The 20,137-nt window shown below is 36.8% G+C and overlaps 1 protein-coding gene across 2 annotated transcripts in view; it reads right to left on the minus strand.

The window, feature by feature from the left end:
* The window catches only part of LOC136847457 (spermine oxidase), a 283,719-nt gene that overhangs the window by 92,708 nt on the left and 170,874 nt on the right, over window positions 1-20,137 (minus strand). For both annotated transcript variants that reach the window (XM_067119166.1, XM_067119167.1), the window contains exon 3: window positions 16,790-17,763. In XM_067119166.1, the coding sequence (XP_066975267.1) occupies window positions 16,790-17,763 (974 nt within the window). The remainder of the gene's footprint in view (window positions 1-16,789; window positions 17,764-20,137) is intronic.

Consider the following 20,137-nt stretch of genomic DNA (forward strand, 5'->3'; position numbering starts at 1 on the left):
TTTGTATTTGGGGAAGGATGGTAGGGTTGAGCAAAAATTGTGGAAGAGAGTGCCTGTAATTGCGACAGAGAGGGTAAAAGTGCCACATGATATTGGAGAAGTTGTGAGTGTGAAAGTGGCATGGCCGGATAGCCTCGGGATAGCCAACAATGATAGGTGTGAGTATGTGGTTGAGGGAATAGACATAAATAAATTAGTCTGGGCAAATGTGTGTGTATATGATGGGGTTTTGAACATGGGAGATCCAAGGGTATATATAACGTCATTGCCGAGTGTCAGGAAGAAGCGAGTCCGAGGAATATGTGAGGGAGATTGCGTGGGAATATTACGTATGTTGGTGAATGTGGATGATGAGAGGTACGTGAAGGTACGGCAGGTGATGACAGGTGATTTGAAAGGAGTTAATGATTGGACGTATGAGGAGTTGAAGGAAAGAGTAAAGGTAGATGAAAATGTAAGTGATAACGTAAGAGAACGATTGAGGAGAATGTTGTGGGATAGGCGGGGCATTGAGTCGTGGAGACGAGGATTTTTGGGGATCAAGCTTCCCGAATTTAAAATAGTTCTGGAAGACGACACCCCCATATATCAGCGTCCCCGACATTTTTTCTCCGTCTATCAATCGGTGAGATAGAGGAGCAGTGTGAGGAGCTTGAGAGGGTGGGAGTGATTGAAAGGAGTGCGAGCGCCTGGAATAGCCCCATTGTACCGGTACGTAAGCCAGATGGAAGTTTGCGAATGTGTGTGGATTATCGGAAGGTGAATGAAGTAACTGTGAAAGAGCGATTCCCGATGAATGTGGTGTCTGATTGTGTGTACAAGATGAATAGAATGGAAGTGTTTACAAAATTAGATCTGGTAAGGGGCTGTTACCAGATGCCTCTGGAGGAGGAGCAGGCATATTACGGCCTTTTCTAGTGGTTCCTGCCACTACCAGTTCCGAAGATTGAGTTTCGGACTGGCTAATGCGCCTGCTGCCTTCCAAAGGGCAATGAATGTGGTTCTGGCTGGGTTTGATCGCAAGAAGGTAACTGTTTTTATAGATGACATTTTGATTGCGAGTGAGACTGTAGAAGAGAATATGGAACTGCTTGAACGAGTGTTAGAAAGGTTGGAAGAAGTAGGAATAAAAGTAAAACTTGAAAAGTGTGCTTGGTTGGCTGGGAGGTGGAATTCCTAGGGCATATGGTGAGTGGAAGAGGTGTAAGGAAGAGTGATAAGTTCGTGAATAAGGTAAAGGAATTTCCACGTCCCCGGACCGTGCGTGAGTTGAAAGGATTTTGGGTTTAATTGAGTTTGGAAGGAAGTTTATAAAAGATTGTTCAGGATCGGGAAACCACTTACTGAATGGACGGGAAGAGAAATTGTGTAAGATTGAAATGGGATGAGCGAATGATCAAGTGTTCGAGAGATTGAAAGAGGAGGCTGCAAGAGACGTGACGTTGGCTTTCCCGGACTATAGTGAGAATGCGAATAAACTAGAACTGTATACGGATGCAAGTAAATATAGTATGGGAGGATGCTTGGTACAAATGCAGAAGGCGAATGGGGAGAACAATTGAGAGTAATTGCGCGTATGTGAGCAAGGCGTTTGGAAAGGCAGAGTTGAAATATTCGGTGATTGAAAGGAATTGGCTGCAATAAGGTTTTGTGTGAAAGCGTTGAAAGTATTTTTGTATGGGGTAGATTTTGTGATACTGGACGGACCATCGACCGCTAGTATATATGGTTAAGAAGGAGAGTGTGAATGCTAGAATTGCGAGAACAATAGAGGATTTGAATGAGTTTAGTTTTAAGGTAGAGTATGTACAAGGTAGACAGAATATTGTTACAGATGCTATGTCACGTATGTGGACTGAACGAGATGATAGGGTTAGGAGCGACTGGGACCCGGACCAAGTACCTGTAGGATTTGTGGTAAAGCAACAGTATGTAGGGGAGAATCGAGTGTGGGAATGTCTGTTTGGGGTTGAGTAGTTTGGAAATAAATGGGTTGATTGATTTGAGTACCTGCGAGCATGAACGAGTTGCATGAAAAGGTGATGAATGAGATGCCGGAAGGAGGAGTGCGTGAGGAAGGAAGGGAATTAGATGAGGAGGAAAATGTTAGTGAAAGTGTTGTTGGTAGTGGCAGAAATGTTTAAAATTACAGTATGATTGTTCTTTGGATGGAATAGGCTGGTAGAGTATAAAGGAAGGGTGAATGAAAGTGGTACGAATGTGATTTTAAATGTTCACTGTGGAAAGGATACTTGTAGCTGGCTGGTTAAGAAAGGTGATTGTGGGAAAAATGAGGGAATAAGGGGTAGGGTTGAGGATATCGTTGAAGATGAATGCGATGAGGATGGTTGTGAGGAAGCTAAGCAGGTGAATGTAGCCGTGAGAGCGTGTATGCATGAAGCGAAAGGTAAATTAGTAACGAATGTAGTGGTGGATCAGAATAAATATTGTAGTTTGGTAGACACGGGAGCACAAGTGTCGTTAGTGAGTAGTACAGTAGTTAGTGAATTGGAAAGGTGCGATTGGGATATAAAAAGAAAATCAACGAGTGTAAGGATACATGGTTTGGGACAAGGGAGTGTGTTAGTATGGGAGGAGGTACAATTAAAAATTCAGTTAGGGGGATTTGAAATAATACATAATTTTGTAGTCATGGATGAGAATGATATGCCAACATGTTTTTTATTAGGAATTGATTTTATGAGAATGCATGATATAAGTGTGGATGTCGGGAGGGAATTTTAGGAAAGGGCGGCAGGGAAATAACGAAGGTTAAAGGAGGGGATGTGTCTAAAACTAGTTTTGTAGGTATGGTAGATATTGCAAGGAGTGAAAATGATTTGTTGAGTGAAGAGGAAATTAAGCAGATGCAAAATCAGTGCATGAATAAATAAATATGTTAAGAGAGTGTGTGTTAGGGGTGTAAGAGTAGGAAGTTGGCCGTCTGAGTTAGAAGTGTATAAGCGAAGTGCTAAGAGATTTGTTGTATGTAAAGGTATAGTTTATTTTTTGCATCAGGAAGGGATATGGGATGGGGAAGTGTATGTGCCAGTATTTTCGGAAGACGCAGCCGTGGGTATGTGTTTATTGGTGCATAATAGGTTTGGGCATCTGGGGAAAAATAAATTATGGGAATGTATGAGAGAGAGATTGTATGTGCCTGGATTGAGTAAAATTTGTGTGGATGTAGCGATTACGTGTGCGGACTGTCAGAAGGGTAAGTATCAAAGTGTGCATGCGAATCCACCTGTGTTGCGATTGCAGATGAAAGAGTTATTTGAGATGGTTGTGATTGATTGTGTGTCGTTGCCTGTGACTGCTAGAGGACATATGGGAATGGTTGTAATGGTAGATCATTTGAGTAAGTTTGCATATGCGGTAGCGATTCAGAACAAAAAGAGTGAGACTGTAGCGAGAATGGTGGGTCAAGTGATGTTGCCAATGTGTGTGTGCAAGCCGAGCCGCGAATGTTGAGTGACAATGGGCCTGAATTTGTTGGATGGGAGTTTGAGCAAATGTTGCGTGATTGGGGCATAGAACATGTGTACTCTCGCCGTATATGCCCAGTGCGAATGGATTGGCGGAACGAACGGTGAAAACGTTGACAGAGATATTACGTATGATGAGTGAATGTGATAATGATTGGGATGTAAACGTTGGGCGAGCGTTGTGGGTATACAACGCCACCGTGCATAAGGGTATTGGTATGTCTCCGTGTAAATATGTGTTAAATTTTGAAAAGATAGTGAGACCGAGATTGGGTCTATCTGATAATGATAGGGAGGTATGGAAGAAGGCGCATGAAAGGTTTGAAAGTTACAAGGTGGGCGAGAAAGTGTTGAAAGAAGTAATCGAGAAAGGGCGGTTGAATGTAAATAAAGTGCGTGGAAAATTTGAGGGTCCGTATGAGGTGTTGGAAGTTGGTCCCAGTGGGCTTAGTTATGTTGTAGGGGAAGTATGTGTAGATGGTAGTGTGAGAGAAATGTGAGCACATCACAACCAATTGCGTAGATGGAAGGATGTACCGGAATATGTGAGAGAGAATGGGGTGTATAAATGGTTGAAATCGAATGTGGGTGAACCAAGTATGCATGAGAGCTTGTGTATGGAGGATCAGCAATTTGTTTTGATAGAGTATGGTAAAAAACGTAAGAAAGGGAAGAACGTAAAGTAAACTGAATGGTCGTAAGTTGTGTGATAGGGGTGTGAGTGCCAAAGTGGAAATGAGTGATAAAGCGTGTAATATGGATGAATGGGATGGTATGGATAGAACGTATAGCATATGCGGGTTTGATATAACTGAGTTAACTGAACGTGTAGGGGTTAGTGAACGGTTGGAGGTGAGCGAAAGTGTAAGAGTAAGAGAGCGTAGCAGTGATAGACGAGTGATTGAAAGCATGAATGAATCGTTGCAAGAATTGGAAAGGTCAATGAGCGAATGGGATGGGTTAGTTGAAGAATTGGGGAGGTATTTGGGAACGAGTTAGAGGGTATAGATGAGATTGTGGATGAAATTGAGAGTGGTAATAGTGAAGAAGATAGCGTGAATCTGAGAGAGAATGGAGGAGAAAATGTAAATCTGAATGTTGCTGGAAGAGAGAGCGAGTCTGAGAGAATGATTGCGTGCCGCGAACGCGATCTAGAGGACCTGCTAGTGAGCATCCGTGGGTGTTGCGTAAAGGCGATTTGAAAGGGGTGTGAAAGGTGTTGGTTGGGAAATGCTAAAAGGGGGAGAAATATAGAGGGATGAAGAAATTTGTTTTTATTTAGCATTTCCCAACGTTTTGAGAGAGAGAGAGAGAGAGAGAGAGAGAGAGAGTGTGTGTGTGTGTGTGTGTGTGTGTGTGTGTGTGTGTGTGTGTGTAATTGTCGTTGTGAGTGGTTCGGTTGTTGGAGTTGGTTTTACGGCTGTCTCTCTGTCTGTCGGTCTGTCGGGAGTTTTTCGTTTTTTTGGGGAAGTCTTGGGCAGTTGGGGTCCAACCTTGAAAGTGAACGGGAGTTCGTCTGTTTTTTTGGGACCACATTAATGGTTCATGTGTCTCTTCTTTTTTTTGTTGGTTCGTTGTTGGTGGAGGGTCGGTTTAAGTTTTTTGTTTCGTGGGTGTGTGCTGTGATTGGCGACCGTGGACCTTATCCATCTCCAGCAACCGAAGATCAGGGTGAGTGTTGCGTGTTGTGTTGTTTGTGGGTGTGAATACCGCCACAACCGTAACCCAAAAGGGATGTATCTTGAACTACCCACCACTAACATGTGCAAAATCTAATGACTGAGAAAGTGCCTAGCAAATAGGCAAGGTTGTACGAAGGGTTACCTGAACAATGGTCTAAGCATAGCCAGTGCAAACATCTTGCACAGCACCTAACAGACTGGTTCTGAGTAACTGCCCACCCCAAGTGCCTCCTCCAAGACACAAGGGGATGTCCTGAATACTTGAGGGCTCGGTCCTAGAATCAAACACCTGCTGAGCAAGCTGGATGAGCAGACTCATGCCAGAGGCTAAAAACAACCACCACAGGTGACTGAGAGCCTCCACCTACTTTAAAAAAAAGTTAAGTGCTCGTGAGACCCCCAAAGGACTTTTGTACTAGGGGACCCAAGGCCCAAATTTTGGAGGGGACCTATCATAAATTTGGCACAAGGGCAGACCTAAATTTTTTGTTACTTAACTATATCTAGATTGATAATCTAGAGGTCTGCTCAAAAATTTCTCTTGCGAACATGCTGAATATTTAATTTGAAGTAGCGTACCCTGAAGAAATTTACCCTAAGAATCCACCAAACACGATATTATGTTTTGTACCTGAAGAAATTTACCCTAAGAATCCACCAAACACGATATTATGTTTTGTTTTATATCTACACCCATTAAGCATAATAACACATTATCTGAATGTAAATCTATATTTTTTATAGGTAAACAAATTTAATGGAAATGTTTATGAAACTGTAGCTTTGTCGGCCATCTTGGAACCCAAGATGGCTGACAATGAAACCTGAATTTTCTAAATTTTTGTTAAACAGTCAGCAAAAGTTATTTTTATCAACTAATTTTCTGTTTCATCAGAACTAAAATGATATGAATAGATGAAGCAATTACTTCTGATCATAGATTAGCAGATTTTTTAATTATTGTAACTGGACTGATATGACACAGAACATCTTACACGTGAAAGGGTGATGTTCAATATCAGTACTTAACAAATCTTCTAAACATACTGTCATATCTTTTCTTTATACTTCATATGAAATGATGTTATTTGAAACTAAACAGGTTTCTATGATCAAACAAGAAATTTTAGTTATTACTTGAAGCACGTGTATACTCGTATACTCACCGTGGGATACAAACTGTTTATAACAGTTCACACTCTTTATTGACTGACTGCCAAAATATTAATTTCATGCATTCAGTCAGCATTAATCATAATTGTCTACAGGTAGTTTCAATATTTTTCATGTTTAATGATGCAAAATGGATTCTAATACTAGTAAACACAAACTTTCAAACAGACTATTCTCTGTGCATCCTATGCCAGAGGTCAGGAAGTGAAACACCCCATAATTTGACAGAAAAAGGATTACCATCATTGCAATATGCTGTTGGTAACAGGAAAGATAACGTAGCATCAAGACTAAAAAATTAAGTGAACAGCGATGATTTTAACCAGAAGAACCCTTAATACCATGGAAAATGTAAAAAGTTATATACTAATAAAAAAACTGTTAACCAGAAATCGTGAACATGAGATGAAAGTCCCACCAATAGAGATATTCCAAATATTGAGCCTTGTGGTATTACCACTACAAAAGCATCAAAGCTCCGACAATCTAAGAATAAATTACAAAGACGAATGCTTTATTTGTGGTAAAGTTAGGGACAAAAATGGGTCAAATAAATTATTACTAGTTGAAGCAGTAAATTTCCAAAAACAATCTGGAAGAAAGCAAAAGAGCTTGATGACAAAGTAATACTACACAGGATCCAAGGGTTTGGCAATAGTTGCCTTGCTATGGTGGCTAATGATTTCCAGTACTACAGAAATTACTCCTTTAAATATAGAAGAACTCCAACCTTATCATCAGAATCAAGAGCAAATCTTACTGACAATGGGATTACAGTAATTGGTTGCTAAAGTACATAAATGACCAACTAACTGAAGATCCTGAGAGTATCATCTTGATGAGTGTGTTGTGCTTAACCCTTAAACGCCAAGCCTCTATTTACGAAAGTGTCTGCCGTATGCCAGCGGCGTTCGGGAGTTAGCGCCAAAGCAGGAAAAAAAGTTTTATTTAAAAAATCACAGCATGCTTAGTTTTTAAGATTAAGAGTTCATTTATGGCTCCTTTTTTTGACATTGCCTGAAGTTTAGTATGTAACCATCAGAAATGAAAAAAATATCATTATCATATATAAATATTGAAATATATGACACCGCAAAAAAAATTTCATATATATATTTGTATACAAATCACGCTGTGAGCAAAACGGTGAAAGCTAATGAGTTTTTTTTTTTCTTTCTATTGTACACTAAATTGCGATGATTTTGGTATATAACAAATTGTAAAACGATCAAAGCAACACAGAGAAAATATCACAAAATGATGCATGAATTCGTAAAGAGCAGACGTAAAAAAATTTTTTTAAATTCACCATAAATCAAAATATTGTGCTAGAGACTTCCCGTTTGTTGCAAAATGAAGGTAATTGATTGAATATTACTATACTGTAAGTGTTTTAGCTTACAATTGCAGTTTTCGACCATTTCAGTCGAGTTAAAGTTGACTGAAGGTTGAATTTTTTCTATTTATCGTAATTTATATGAAAATATTTCAAAACTGATAAAAGCTACAACCATGAGTTATTTTTAGTTGTATTCTACATGAAATTGTGCACATTTTCATATATAAAACTTTATGTAACGACTAATATAAAACGATGCCAACATTACGACAAAGTGACGAAAGAATTTCTGAGATGTTTGGCCGAGTTACCGCGCGGACGTAAGGTAAATTCACCACAAATCAAAATATTGTGCTAGAGACTTCCAATTTGTTGCAAAATGAAGGTAAATGATTGAATATTACTAGAATGTAAGAGTTTTAGCTTACAATTGCGTTTTTCGACCATTTCGGTCGAGTCAAAGTTGACCGAAGGTTGAAATTTTGGTACATTGTGATTTATATGAAAATATTTCAAAACTGATAGAAGATACAACCATGAGTTATTTTTTGTTGTATTCTACATGATATGCGCACATTTTCATATATAAAACTTTATGTAACGACTAATATAAAACGGTGCCAACATTACAACAAAGTGACGAAAAAATTTCTGAGATGTTCAGCCGAGTTACTGCGAGGACATAAGGAAAAAGTTTTTTTCAAAAATTCACCATAAATCGAAATATTGTGCTAAAGACTTCCAGTTTGTTGCAAAATGAAGGTAAATGATTGAATATTACTAGAACATAAGAGTTTTAGCTTACAGCTGCATTTTTCGACCATTTCGGTTGAGTCAAAGTTGACCGAAGGTTGAAATTTTGGCACATCGTGATTTATATGAAAATAATTCAAAACTGATATAAGCTACAACCATGAGTTATTTTTTGTTGTATTCTACATGAAATTGTGCACATTTTCATATATAAAACTTTATGTAACGACTAATATAAAACGGTGCCAACATTACGACAAAGTGACGAAAGAATTTCTGAGATGTTCGGCCGAGTTACCGCGCAGATGTAAGGAAAAAGTTTTTTTCAGAAATTCACCATAAATCGAAATATTGTGGTAGAGACTTCCAATTTGTTGCAAAATGAAGGTAAATGATTGAATATTACTAGAATGTAAGAGTTTTAGCTTACAATTGAGTTTTTCGACCATTTCGGTTGAGTCAAAGTTGCCCGAAGGTTGAAATTTTGGCAATTATCGTGATTTATATGAAAATATTTCAAAACTGATAAAAGCTACAACCATGGGTTGTTTTTTGTTGTATTTTACATATAAAACTTTATGTAACGGCTAATATAAACCAGTGCAAACATTACGACAAAATGACGAAAGAATTTCTGAGATGTTCAGCTGAGTTACCATGCGGATGTAAGGAAAAAGGTTTTTTTCAAAAATTCACCATAAATCAAAAAATTGTGCTAGAGACTTCCAATTTGTTGCAAAATGAAGGTAAATGATTGAATATTACTAGAATGTAAGAGTTTTAGCTTACAATTGTGTTTTTCAGCCATTTTGGTCGCGTCAAAGTTGACCAAAGGTTGAAATTTTTTGTAGTCAATGTACAGTACGTCCGCTCGTCACCCGACAGACAATTTTAGTCGACTTACGATACGTCCAGTCGGCATTTAAGGGTCAAAATACCGTGACTGGCTTCTTGAAAATGGACTTTTGCATACTACCTATAAATTTTCTATAATCAAATAACAATTTGAGCCTTATTATAAGTCACATAATCAGAAAGTTATCATTGTACCCCAAGGAAAGTCCTCTATACTGTAATATGTTCTTAGACTACAACAATAAGTTATTTGATAAGAAAGATAAGACAGTCAGAAGATGATCATTATGATTATGATCAAGGCAATGATAGTGATAATGCTAAATGTAGCACATCACTAAGTAACAACAGAATACTGTACTTTATCATGCTGCTAAATTATATAAAAGGAATTAAAGGAGGACTCAAAAAGAATCAGGATTATGAGGCAAACTGAAGATCTTAATATTCAAATCTCTTATGAAGCAGCATCCAAAGTTATACCAATGTCCCTCTACAATTTTTTGGCAAGGTTAGCAACAGACTATCATTGGTCAGAAGGTGGTTCAGACAAAGCTGAGCTTGAAGATTTTAACAGGGAGAAAGTCCTCAACCTGGAGCAAGATGTTTTTGTTGCAGTTATAAGGCACGCCACTACCTAAGCATATTGGGACATCTTTGTATATAATGAAGCAGTCTAGGAGCATGGAGGTAGTAACTATGTTGAATAGATTTGGTAACTGTGCCAGTTACCAGGACAGCCTGCCCTCCTCACTCAGGTTTAGCTTCCTACCTGAAGCAGTTCCAGTGGTCATGGAAAGAAGACTGCTACTACAGACTCAAAAACATAGGGCTCCAAGCACATACAGCAACATCAGGCAGCACTATATGTGCTGCAGCAATAGTGGGCAACATCATACAGGTTACAGCAACAGCAAACTTCACAGATGACAAGTAAGAGAATGTGTATAAACCCTTCTCCTCAAAAGAGATGTAATCAGGGAAGAAGTCAGAAGGACTTTGGAAGATACAGGAAAGAGGTAAGCCAACACTTGACTGATGTCTCCTCTACCTATTGCCTCCCATAAGCAGTACCATCTCCCCTACAACTACAACAATGGTAAAACTGCAAGGAAGATTATTGCATAACAGTGGGGATTCATTAATAATGACAAAGGGTAAGATGGAACTAGTCCTTCCAACCTCTAAAAATTCTCCAAAACAAAAACCTCAAGTTCAACTTGGCAGTCAGGAAGAGTGCTGTAATATGTCTTCACATAATTCAACTAATGATAAAGTATACTCCCATAAAAAAAAGGCAATGGTTTGTATTTCCGAAGGTACAAACAAACCAACAGCTTTGAGAAACCATCTTTGGGAAACAGGTGTGACCCTGCTGTAATGGATTCAGGATCAGAAACCAGTTCCCCTACCTACTACATCTAGTTCTCTCAATGAAATCTTATTTTTTGTCTGGAGTCGGTAACTGAGTGCATGTAAATACAAAGGGTTTGTATTGTGTGATATACATAGAAGACAGTATTAAAAAAGGGAATTTTTTTTTTTTTTTAACAGTGCTATGAAAAGGTTTCACACACACTCAATCACTGGCTGCGGTCAACCCTTTTTACACTCATTCTAGCATTCTTTACAACTATTTAAAAAACTTTATTTCTATCTGGCTAAGACAGTATACAATGTCCAAGAGCAGCACCAGGACACAACAGAAGTGTTCCTCAGGTGACAGTTAAAAAATATAAATTTATGTAGTCTCCTCGTGCTCTAGAAGTCTACAATACAACACAGTCTGGCACTTTCCAGTTCATAACGTCACTCAGTTAACCCTTAAACGCCGAGCCTCTATTTACAAAAACGTCTCCCGTATGCCGGCAGCGTTTGGTGAGTTAGCGCCGAAGTGGAAAAAAAGTTTTTTTCAAAAAATCACAGCACACTTAGTTTTTAAGATTAAGAGTTCATTTTTGGCTCCTTTTTTCGTCATTGCCTGAAGTTTAGTATGCAATCATCAGAAATGAAAAAAAAATATCATTATCATATATAAATATTGAAATATATGACAGCGCAAAAAAAAATTTTCATATATTTTATACAAATCGCGCTGTGAGCAAAACGGTTAAAGCTAACGGGTTATTCTGTTTTTCTTTGTATTGTACACTAAATTGCGATGATTTTGGTATATAACAAATTGTAAAACGATCAAAGCAACACAGAGAAAATATTATCACAAAATGATGCATGAATAAATGTTTTTTTCAAAATTCACCATAAATCAAAATATTGTGCTAGAGACTTCCCATTTGTTGAAAAATGAAGGTAATTGATTGAATATTACTAGACTGTAAGTGTTTTAGCTTACAATTGCAGTTTTCGACCATTTCGGTCGAGTTAAAGTTGACCGAAAGTAGAATTATTTCTATTTATCGTGATTTATATGAAAATATTTCAAAACTGATGAAAGGTACAACCATGAGTTATTTTCTGTTGTATTGTACATGTAATTGCACACATTTTCATATATAAAACTTTATGTAATGACTAATATAAAACGGTGAAAATATTACGACAACGTGACGAAAGAATTTCTGAGATGTTCGCCAAGTTACCACGCAGAGCGTAAGGAAAATGTTTTTTTCAAAAATTCACCATAAATCGAAATATTGTGCTAGAGACTTCCAATTTATTGCAAAATGAAGGTAAACGATTGAATATTACTAGAATGTAAGAGTTTTAGCTTACAATTGCGTTTTTTGACCATTTTGGTCGAGTTAAAGTTGACCGAAGGTTGAAATTTTGGCAGTTATCGTGATTTATGTGAAAATATTTCAAAACTGATAAAAGCTACAACCATGAGCTATTTTCTGTTGTATTCTACATGAAATTGTGCACATTTTCATATATAAAAGTTTATGTAACGACTAATGTAAAACGATGCAAACATTACGACAACGTGACGAAAGAATTTCTGCGATGTTCGGCCGAGTTACCGCGCGCAGACGTAAGGAAAAAGTTTTTTTTTTTCAGAAATTCACCATAAATTGAAATATTGTGCTAGAGACTTCCAGTTTGTTGCAAAATGAAGGTACATGATTGAATATTACTAGAATGTAAGAGTTTTAGCTTATAATTGCGTTCTTTCACCATTTCAGTCGATAATTGCATTCTTTCACCATTTCAGTCGAGTCAAAGTTGACCAAAGGTTGAAATTTTGGCAGTTATCGTGATTTATATGAAAATATTTCAAAACTGATAAAAGCTACAACCATGAGTTATTTTCTGTTGTATTCTACATGAAATTGCACACATTTCCATATATAAAACTTTATGTAATGACTAATATAAAACAAAGCAAACATTACGACAACGTGACGAAAGAATTTCTGGCGCGGACGTAAGGAAAAAGTTTTTTTTAAAAATTCACCATAAATCGAAATATTGTGCTAGAGACTTCCAATTAGTTGCAAAATGAAGGTAAATGATTGAATATTACTAGAATGTAAGAGTTTTAGCTTACAATTGCGTTTTTTTACCATTTCGGTCGAGTCAAAGTTGACCGAAGGTTGAAATTTTGGCAGTTATCATGATTTATATGAAAATATTTCCAAACTGATAAAAGCTACAACCTTGGGTTGTATTTTGCTGTATTTTACATGAAATTGCGCACATTTCCATATATAAAACTTCATGTAACGGCTAATATAGAACAGTGCAAAAATTACGACAAAATGACGAAAGAATTTCTGAAATTTTCGGCCGAGTTACTGCACGGGCGTAAGAAATAAGTTTTTTTCAAAAATTCACCATAAATCGAAATATTGTGCTAGAGACTTCCAATTTGTTGTAAAATGAAGGCACATGACTGAATATTACTAGAATGTAAGAGTTTTAGCTTACAATTGCGTTTTTTGACCATTTCGGTCGAGTCAAAGTTGACCGAAGGTTGAAATTTTTGTAGTCGGCGACGGGTGCGTCCACTTGGCACCCAACAGACAATTTTATTCGACATATGATACGTCCAGTAGGCGTTTAAGGGTTAAGTTACAACAAAGCAGTCTCTAGTACAAGTAACTTCAATGAGCAAGTCTCTTGTCATTTTTTTATATCTAAATATGGACAGCATACAAAAATCTACAAAACCAGGAGTAAGAGCAAATGTGAAACTTTCCAATGTATTAATACAAAATGCATTTATGTCATGATTGTGAAGATCTGACGTTAAAGTAAGCATGCAGTGATGACAAGCTATAGGAAGCAGGGAACGCAACTGGACTGTTACTTAGTCCTCCAGGACAGTCTGAAATAGAATAAAGTCAAAATGGTGTACGAGAGAACATAACCACAAAAAATCCAATAGAGAACTATAATCATAAAAATCAAATAATATTAACTAATAAACAAATTCAAAGCAAATATTCTAACACATAAAACATTACTGTATTTTACTTTATTTCTCCCCTCCAGTGCTCTCTTACACATCAAATTCTCTTTCTTCTATTACAGTTACATATTTGTTATGCAGTCCTCAAATACGACAAACTTTAAATTTAATGCACAGTAGTCCTAAAGCTAAAGAACAGCAGAACCGTTCAAACTACAAATGGTCAACTAGTCACAAAATACATCCATAAATATCATGGTGTTTTAATATATTTAGCATGTTTCTACATTAGTCCCTCTGTTTTCAAAGAAAAAAAAACCCTATACACTTGCCTAAAAAATTACCTTTCCTCTCAAACAACTTAAAAGGAGAGAAAAAGTCAGTCTTCTCCTAAAAGGTAATCTCCTACTTCTAGAGAGATATCAGTTGTGCTCAATCTGATGGTAAGCTTTGCTCATCTCTTGGAAGATCAGGGACAGGCTCACCCGTCGTCTTGCTCGGGGAGAAGAACCAGTCCTCAAACTGGCTATAGCCTTATGATCCTAGGACAAGGAATAGAACATGCTATCCCAGAAGAAGAGAACTGTGAAAATTGAGAAATATCAAGTGAGACAGAATCAGAAATTCTATGCTGATCCTTAAAAAAAAACACCAAGCGCTCTACCTCAGCCTCAAGGTGAGGCTCTTTGTAATCCACTGGGATTCTTAGGAGGATTAGCAAGATTCTTGGTATTATCTACTGAAGTCAGGTAAGATGGGGAAACAGGCAATTCAAGGACAGAATGAGAAACTTAACCTTTAGATCTAGTGAAAGGGGGACTAAATCTCTTAGCTGGCAACAATTCTTACAAGAAGTGCAGTCTACTGACCTGAGTCTCTTCTGGTAATCTAAAGCCTGACAAGTGGTTGTCAAAACTTGAACTATAAGACAAAGCAATCTGATAGATCTCAGTACTGTCAGACTGATGACTTGAAGCTGCGAGAATAGAAACAGTGTTCTACAGTTGTAGATTCATCAGAGACTTGATTTTCAATAAACCAGTTTGGGTCTTTATCATCTGGAGACAGAATACTCTAACTATCAGAAAGTCCTGAATTCTAGAGGTTGCAGTGCATTTTCTGCAGCAAAAAATTATGTTAAAACCTCCTGATGGGCATAATGGATTCAGGCAGAAGAGTTGTCTACGAGTCAACCAACTCACCTTCCCACATCACCAATACAGATTCCCAAAATGAAATCTTTAAATAGTTCTGGAGCCATGATGGGAATCACATTAAGTTTATTTGGATTTTTCTCCCATAAGTTTAATGGCCAATGGTTGTTCCTCCTTAACACTGGGAGATAGAATGGTCATTACAGTATATTCTGGTATTCAGTACCAGGCTCCTCTTTTATGTCCTTGCTGGCTTTGCCTTTAACATGGGATATGAGGGTTGTTACCTGAGGTTGCTGATTCATTATAAAGTAAATGAGTTTTTATCTTAAGATTGAGGGGATTTGCTTCAAAATTTTTACCCCTTATTCTACAACTAATAATGAAAATTCTCTCATGGAGAGATTTAGAAATTTAACCTCTAAGTTCATTTGTTTTGGAGTTGAAAAAAATAATGACGTCACTTCTCAAAGCTAGCTTTGAAAAAAGTAAGTTTTGAGAAAACAGCAAAAGAAAAATATTTTTGGACTTTCAAAAATCGTAAGAGAATCTGGACATCTAGAGCAAGTTATCCCTATATAATTTTAACCCATTTTCTCTGACATCCCATAGAGAGAATGGGATATCTTAGTCAGTGAAAATTACTTTTTAATAAATCTTTTTCACAATTGTTTTACGTTCTTTTTTTTACAATTTGTTGTTTACAGTGCTGTACAAGCAATGAAACAAAATTGTCCATTAATCAATCTAAACATCTTTTTTAGCAATAACATTTCAAGATATGTTTATTTATATCTTAAACAGTCCAAAACAGTGAATAAATCAAACTTTATCCTATCCAGGATCATTCATAGCTTCTGGTTTTTTTACAATTTGTCATTCACAGTGCTATACAAGCAATGAACAAAATTGTCTGCTAACCAATCAAAACATTTTTTTAGCAATAATGTTTCTACATATGTTTATTTATGCATAAAACAGTCCAAAACAGTGTATAACTTACTTGATTCTACCATGAATTACTCATACAAACTTTTTTAAAGTCTGTTTTGCAATTTACAGTTCACAGTGTCATATAAGTGATTAACAAAATTGTCAATACACGTCCAAAATTTTTTTGGTATTATCGCTTCAAGATGTGTTTATTTAGACATAAAACAGCTGAAAACTGCTAATAACTAAAATTTGACAATTCCTTGAAATTCAGGGGTGGGCGTGCCTCTTAAGCATGCAGCAATAGCTGTTGTCACTTCAGGTGGTATAAGAAAGAGTCCAGGAACACTCTTTCTTTCTGACTTTGTGAAGTGATCTAGTGGGCCTACAACAAAAAGAACAATGATCTTTGTGACTATCCAGTCTTCCTACTTTGATAATTTGCATGAGACCTTTCCACATTCTTCCTAATACTCTAGAAGTTGGGAGGTGCACTCATAACCTTTAAGTCTTCAACACTGATGAAACACAATAAAGTGTCACTAAAAGACTGGTTACTAGAAATCAGTGTTGTCCAAGATTTCATTATAAACAGCAATAGAGTGTATACAGTAACTGAAAATTCTCTTATGTCTTTCCTTGTCATGACAACTTCCAACACAAAGATCTAGCACCGTAGGATTTTTAATTACCCTGCTCATTAACAGTGTCAAATACATTCCTACAAACATATCAATAATATTATGTATGAAAAATATACTTATTTCATCAACCTGCATGTCCAGCTTTGCTTCAAAACTTCTTGTACCTTTTATACAAAAATATTTACACAAGCATACAAAAAATGCAGTAAGCCATTCACATCTATGCATATTTCCCTAAAGACATAAAAAGAGTACAGTCACTAATTATAACAAAATAATAAACCTAAGACTTATCTTTATTATCTCAACATGCAATGTTTTAAAATAATGAAAACTGATAACTAAATACACAGCACTCATAACAAAGCTAAGATAATAAATTTGTGCTTAACTTACTTGATACACCTTTTGGGTTTTGGTATAAAGGGGTCATTCAAAAACTGTCGTAGAATTTCAGTGCACTTTTCAGAGACTTGGTCAAAGGGAAGAGTTTCCATATACTTAGCTTCATCTCCTGATATCCAACCCAATAACAGAGTTTCTGACACTTTTGTAAAAGAGTAAATCTTCTTGAACCATCGCTCACTGACAGGTTCTTTAGGGTCTATAGGATCCCATAACAACAACACTTCAGTTAAATTTGGATTTAAAAATGGGCGCTCATATTCTAAATATATTTTGTCCACTACACCAAAGCAAAGTCTATTAATGGAGTCCATCTTGTATTCTGGGAGAGGTGGATCAAACATTGTCTTTCCATTTTCTTTCAACACACCTAGAGGAACTGTGCAAATAACGTGGTCTGCATAAAATTTCTTCCCATTTTGGCAAACAACCTCTACTTTGGGTCTCCACCTCCTTGATGGAGAAGCTGCTAGTGATGTTGAACCACTTTTGCATTCACCAAGAAGCCCATCTGAATTATCCTCTGGTTTATTCAATAGGTCCTGCCCTAGTCCAGAATCAACAGTACTTGTACCCTCTAATCCCACTCTCCACCTCACACACTCAACTGCATGACCTTTCAGCAGCTGCGATTCGGGGATATCTTTTGTCAGTGGACCAAGAATACTGCTGTAACCACCTGGCAACACAATATTGCCACCAGGAAGCTCTGTATAACTACCAATTTCCATAAGATCAATTTCATCCATACTATTGCAACCACTAATGCAAGTTTCACGGTTAAGTAGATAATTAAAAATCAGGTTTCTAATATGTCTCTCATGCTCTGGGAACTGTTCTAAATATATAGATATTTCTAGTCTTATGTGTTCCCCAACACTTTCTATTCCATCTGGAGGAAGGTATTTGCATAGAAAATATTCTTCACATCGCCTGAAGAACCAAAAATATGCATCATATATTTCCTGAAAAGACAAAATTTTCTTACTTATGTCATTAAAACAACTGTAGGTCACAATAAAACAAATCTATTAATGTTATCAAAACAACTGTGGGTCATAGTAGTGTCACTCCATTTTAAAGTTTCCTTAATGGAGCCACTAAATACAAGAAAACAGATATAACTGTAATTAAATGTACATCTTTTAGTATCTAATCTTTTAGTATCTTTCAATCTCATCTAAGCTTATATAGGATTACACAAAATCATATTGCAACAAACTCATACAATGCTACAAATTTTGATGCCCTGCTTAGAATGCAAAACAGTACTACTGTATCAATTAAATTCCTTGATCCATGCATACACTAAAAAAATCCTGCATCTATACCTTGATTTTACTTGTATGGCAAGCTAATATCATAGCAGAATTGAGACATCTGGTCTTTGAAAGTTGAATACATAAAATTTTAAAGATAATTTGTATTCTTCCTGTTTTCAGGGCCTTTTAAGTAGGAGTATCCCCTGCACAAGCTTGAAATGGTCACTGATTGGTTACAGTAAGCAGGTGTTTGGCAGGGCACTGCCCGCTCGCCTGTCAGTAACCTGTCACTTTTCCCTTTAACACACATGGACTATGTTGGGTTGGCTAAGATGGGATTATAATAAAAGGCCCAGGTTTGTATATCTAGGAAAAATACAAATTATCCTCAAAATGTGGTATTTTTTTCTTTGAGAATACAAACCATCACCTTTTATGTATGCCGACAACTGATGTTTGCTTGAACAGGGTTAGGAATAACACCAAATCCTGAGTGCTAAAAATGGACGAAACCATACATTCTTTGTAAGACTAGAAATTCTGTTCAAAGGACACAGGGTCAGAAGGGGAAGTAACAAGTCCACCTTCTAGTTGTCCAGCATTTGAGTGGAAGCAGCAAGGTAGCGTGACCTGACAAAAGTACCAGGGATTAATGCCAAATTTCACTCATGCCATTGGAATCTTCTCAGCATAGGGATCAAAAACCTCCTCAAACCTCAGAGAGAGAGAATGAGGGTTGGTATTTGTAAGGCAGTAAAAAAAGGGACATGACACATCATCTATTTTTCAAATGAGCTATATCAGTCAAAAGGATTAAAGAGAAAATTTGTGCAAAATCCAAAGAATGCAGGGATTGATTGACTGACTGATTATGAAATTTGGATCTTGAAGACCAAGCACCGGAACCCTTCAGGATTATTCAGCGACGTAATGAAGGTGAAATATAAGACTGATAATGAATAGATGAATGACAATATACTAGTAAAATTCAGTGTTAAAATATGAATGTAAAAAATGAAGAGTGATATTAGACAGAACCAACAAAAAATGAGTATATATTAAACTTTTATATTCAAAATATATACTTATTATAAGAATAAATATGACTAAAATCTTTATTAAATATACTGAAATCATATCTCATTAAAATAACCAGATTCTTTCAGATAACTCATAAGGTTATCTACCTCAACGTCATCATTTAAAATTTCTAAAATAGTCTTCCCCGTTAGTAAGTACTTTGCCCTAAGGCGATTAAATTTAGGACAGTGCACCAGCATGTGCTCAACAGATAGCTGACCACCACAGTGAGCACAAACTGGGGCACTAGCTCCCTCTAAAATATAGCTATGAGTGAAGTGGGTATGGCCAATCTTAAACTGTGTTAGGATGATCTCAAATCTTCTGTTACAATTAAAACCCAAACTCCAAAAATCAAAACTTTTTCTAATGCTTCTGTACTTCCTATCTATGTATAAAATGGGGGAAGTCCATCTCTGCTGCCATTTTGTACAAATGTATCGTCTGATAACTGGACGCATACCCAAATGTGGCACCTTATTAGTTAAGAAATCACATCTTGCAGCATCCTTTGCTTTATTATCAGTCAGTTTGTTCCCTTCTAGACCAGTGTGCCCAGGAATCCAACAAAACTTTACTGATTTGTGGCAAACAGAAAGATAAAAAAGCCATTCCTGAGCCTTTTGAATTAAGGGATGGGTAGGGTTAAACTTCTTTAGGGCTTCTAAAACACTCCTTGAGTCACTATACAGTAAATTACTGTGGATTTAAATTTCTTATCATGTGCAAGATTTAAAGCATCAACTATGGCTGTTGCAGGGAGACATTTCTCATTTTATCCAAAATATAAATGGAAGAAAACATCCCAAAGGCTATGGAGTAGTCATGTGGGCTGGGATTGAGCCCACAGCAAGAAAGTTTGACTGAAAGGATCAAGCTATCATAGAGGAGCCAAGGCTTTTCAAGGTGGCAATGAATACACTCTTGTGTTTCCCTACAAAAGAAAAAGTCAAAGCCTCCCTTTCCAAAGGGTAACCATAGCATGTAACTACCTGAT

The sequence above is a fragment of the Macrobrachium rosenbergii genome, chromosome 16, assembly GCF_040412425.1.
Source record: "Macrobrachium rosenbergii isolate ZJJX-2024 chromosome 16, ASM4041242v1, whole genome shotgun sequence".
In the NCBI taxonomy this organism is placed as follows: domain Eukaryota; kingdom Metazoa; phylum Arthropoda; class Malacostraca; order Decapoda; family Palaemonidae; genus Macrobrachium; species Macrobrachium rosenbergii.